We start from the raw sequence: 4,011 nt of genomic DNA on the forward strand, positions 1-4,011 counted from the left end.
TTCCCATCCCCCCAATTCCCTAATAAAAATCTTAAAAAAACAAAAGAGTGCACGCTCTATCCACTGAGCCATCCGGGCGGCAGCTCAGCTCAAGGTGCCCAAAAGAGGTTTTAAAAGAACAAAAGTCAACCATAATACCACCAACCACCTCAGGTGACATCATGATTCATTTCTTTCCAGGAAAAGATTTTAAAGTAAGGCATTTATACCTACGTCTCTACCCAATGATGGTTCCTGACCTCTACTGAGAGAATGCAGACTCTCATCAAGACAAGTGTGTGTTAGCAAAAATAGTGAACTGAACAGGCTTCTGGAATCAAAAGCACACGAAGCAATCAGAGTTGTACATCTAGCATATCTAACACAGAGATTTTTGTCTTTGTATTTCTTACCTGGTTATTTTCTTCATCCTCAAATACAAAATCTTGCTGCATAGCTTCATTGTCTAAATTAGTGCTAGCCACAGGTTCTGAACAGTCTCTGTTACTTTCACTGGCATTAATAATATCATCAGCAATATCAACCCTAGTAATGAAGGAAAAAAAATCAAATCATGCCAAATGTTGAATATGCGATGCCTTTAAAATAAATATCAACAATGATCTGAAAGTTTTACTTGTTAAAGAAAATGTGTCCTGTCATCTATAATTGAATATATATACATATATATATATATATATATATATAGTCATGGGATGTGGAGTATAGTGTGGGAGTTGAGTCAATGAAATTGTAATAGATTATGTATGATATGGGGGGAGGGGAGGAGTGGGGCAGTGGATTGGGGGTTGGGGGTTGTCACTTTGAGGGGTAAAAAGTGTAACTACTGCATTGTATTGTACACCTGAAACTAATTAAAAAAAAGAAAGAAAGAAAATGTGTCCTTTTCATAAAAATCCACACTTTCTTTATCCTGCCAAGTTAGATTAAATATACTAAGTTTATTTTTGTCTCTCCATGGGATGTTGTAAGAAATCTACCTTGTCTGTTTCCCCTTTGAAAATTTTTGAAAGCAAATGAATGGCTTTAATAATAATTTATGTGCCAAAATAATGATTTCCCTTACAAATGCATAATCTCAATCATAATGACCTGTTTGTTTGATTAAAATACAAGTCTAGCACTAGACACCACAGCACCCAACACCTTATCAAGTACAGCAGGAATAGCTTCCTACTGCAGATTTCCCATCTTACATAATATGGAATATGCAAAACACTGCAGGCTGTTTACAGAGACAATACCACTACCACTAATAAAACTTGAGTTATTTCCCCAGTAGTAAAAATATGAATATTGTCTGAGCATGGGCATAGTTTTTCAAGATTTCTAGCTAAGCTAAGGACAGACTCCAAGGAATCTGCTTATCTTATACCTTTGAAAAATTTTGCACTTTTCCAACTTTTAAATACTGCTTTTTCCCTTCATATTCAGCCCAAATCCTCCCTATAGGTCCAGCTGTATCAGTTCTAATCATGCCTTCAAAGCACACCAGCCAGGGCCATCCCATAGCAGGCTGGTAATGCCATCCAGCATGGTATACCTCAGTTGTGTAATACGATATTTCTAAAATAAACGTATTCCAACCACTGGTTTTCATATCCATTAATATTCTGTTTCACTTCATATTTAATAGCTATTCTAGTGTACTAGACATATTTGGCCTTTTAAAAATCTATTCCTTTAAAAAAAAAAATCACTCTATCCAATCATCTATTATTTTTTACTTTCCAATGAATCCTCCAAATTTGGGTACATCTTTCTCATCTGTCCCCAAATACTGATAAATGAAAACTATGAAATCATTATCTGTGGTCTCAGAGGAAGGTACCTCAAGTTTTATTACCTCAAGTGCAGAGGTGAGGTAATAGGAAAGGAGATGAGGCTTTTGTCCATTTAAAGGTAACAAGTTGGATGAAGAGTGGAGTAACATCACACATCACACAGTACACAGAGGTATTTTTTAACTTACACAAATTCAACTATTAACAGCTACCCTAAAAGAGTGTGCAGGGAGGGTAGAGGCTGGTAGCAGGGGATAATTTAAATAGCAAAGGTGATTCTGCTCACTATTTCGCTCAACGACCACATGCACCCAGAATGATGTCAACCTGCTGTCCCTGGAAACTGTCTAGATCTCTGCACGTCTCTCCTGGTGTGACCATCTGTTGCACAGAGCATGGGTCAATTTTTTTTAAAGTTATTTTTCATACAACAAAGTCTATAAAAGTAAGCTAACTACTTTATCTGGTATTCGGGGAGGAAAATCTGGCTGTTTGACTTAACGAATAATGAAATTTTCAATGTTACGTAAGTATACATAACTTAAAGTACAAAGTCACTTTTCACACTGACTTTCAGAAATCCCCAAGTAAGATGAGACCCCATTATTTAAGTAAAAATATGGTTTTTAAAATAACAAAACAATTTTATAACTCTTAATAACAGTAAAATGTTTTAAAAGTTTCTTACTGGTCATTAGATCCTTCCCCATCACAATTAATACTTCCTGCTTCATTATTACACACCAGACTTTGCTGTTGTAAATTCTTAAGATCATGATCTATGCTGCTCTGCAGATCAAAAAGGTGCTGTTCCACAGCTGCTCTAATTGTTCTTTCTAAAATGCTGCAAAAAAAGAACACATTTTAGTGAGAAGCAGTCACTCTAACTGGCTATTTGACCACATTAACACAAATGTTAAAACCTATGATAAGTAAACAAATTATTATGGTATTTAAATGGGTAAGCTAGAGTGTCAAAGAAATGCATAAAAGGAACACATGATACTGGCTTAAATTTTAAAATGAAATTTGCCCAAATAGGTATCATACAAATCAATTATAATGTCATTACTACTGAGATGGGAAGGACCAGTTGTCCCCATAATTCATCTTCACTACTACTATATAGAAAGCCACTTAAATAGGCTTTTCAAGGCTATGTTTATGAAACAAAATAATTTACCAATACTCAGCTAAAATAAAAGAAACAAACTGTAAGGATACTTTTCATGTTTTTACATAAAGTCTACTTCTGAAAGAAAATAAAACAAGCTCTACAAACATTTTTCAATCATTTCAAAAGATCACAAAAATCATCTGAAATTCATCTTTATTTTGTATATTAGTGCAATGCATTCCTTCTTTTTTTGTTCCTACTGCAGTACATAAAATACTAACTAGTATCACTGTCTTATGTACAATCCGTCCTATAAAGTAAGCACAATAAATACATGATTTTTACTGTTTAATAATATTTAAATTTTTTTTAAATTGTCTTCTATAAGTATACTACTTACTCTGCAGAGGCTGGTAAGATGTTGATGGGAGATATATGGGCACTGTAATCAAAGAAAGAAATGAGTTATAAAATTCTTCAATACTAACTAAAAAAATGTGCTGAAAACTGCCACATTTGCACTACCTTAACACACCCAAGAGAGCATACACTAAGTTTTATGTTCATCTTTGGCAGAGTATGATTTTAATTTTCTAAAGAAATTATCTTTTCTTTTTTGGGCCGGCCAAGTGGCGCGTTGGCTAAGAGCTGGCTTGGGACGCCAGAGGGGCCCTGGTTCGGATCCCACATATGAGGGCCAGTGATGCTGCGCCCTCTACAGCTAAGATGGTGAACAACAGCTCCACCTGGAGCTGGGCTGCCGTGAGTTGCCGGCGATGGCGTAGGCTGCAGTGGGCTGCTATAAGCTACTGTGAGTGGCCGGCAGCCGGTGTGAGCTGCCAAGAGCTGCCATGAGCGGCCATCCAGAGGCCAGCAACCAATCTGCTTCAGCCGGGAAGAGCACAATGATAATACCAACATGGGCCAGTGCAGCGACATCCTCCACAACTAGACTGAGGAGCAAGGGCACAGAAACTTGTCTGTTCCCCTTCCCCCGATTCCCCAATAAAATCTTTAAAAAAAAAATCTTTTCACACAAAAAGACCCTTAAAAAACACATTTTCTCTCCCTCCCTTCTACTCCCTCAACCCTCCCTTCTCCTCCTTCTCT

At 36.7% G+C, this 4,011-nt stretch overlaps 1 protein-coding gene across 4 annotated transcripts in view; it reads right to left on the reverse strand.

Moving 5' to 3' along the window:
* FAM13B (family with sequence similarity 13 member B) overlaps positions 1-4,011 on the reverse strand; it is a 104,684-nt gene that overhangs the window by 55,821 nt on the left and 44,852 nt on the right. For all 4 annotated transcript variants that reach the window (XM_019661559.1, XM_019661549.1, XM_019661542.1 and 1 more), the window contains 3 exons: positions 3,302-3,343; positions 2,473-2,628; positions 393-525 (listed from right to left, as the gene is read on the reverse strand). In XM_019661559.1, coding sequence (XP_019517104.1) covers positions 393-525; positions 2,473-2,628; positions 3,302-3,343 — 331 coding nt within the window. The remainder of the gene's footprint in view (positions 1-392; positions 526-2,472; positions 2,629-3,301; positions 3,344-4,011) is intronic.

The sequence above is a fragment of the Hipposideros armiger genome, unplaced genomic scaffold, assembly GCF_001890085.2.
Source record: "Hipposideros armiger isolate ML-2016 unplaced genomic scaffold, ASM189008v1 scaffold_11, whole genome shotgun sequence".
NCBI lineage: Eukaryota > Metazoa > Chordata > Mammalia > Chiroptera > Hipposideridae > Hipposideros > Hipposideros armiger.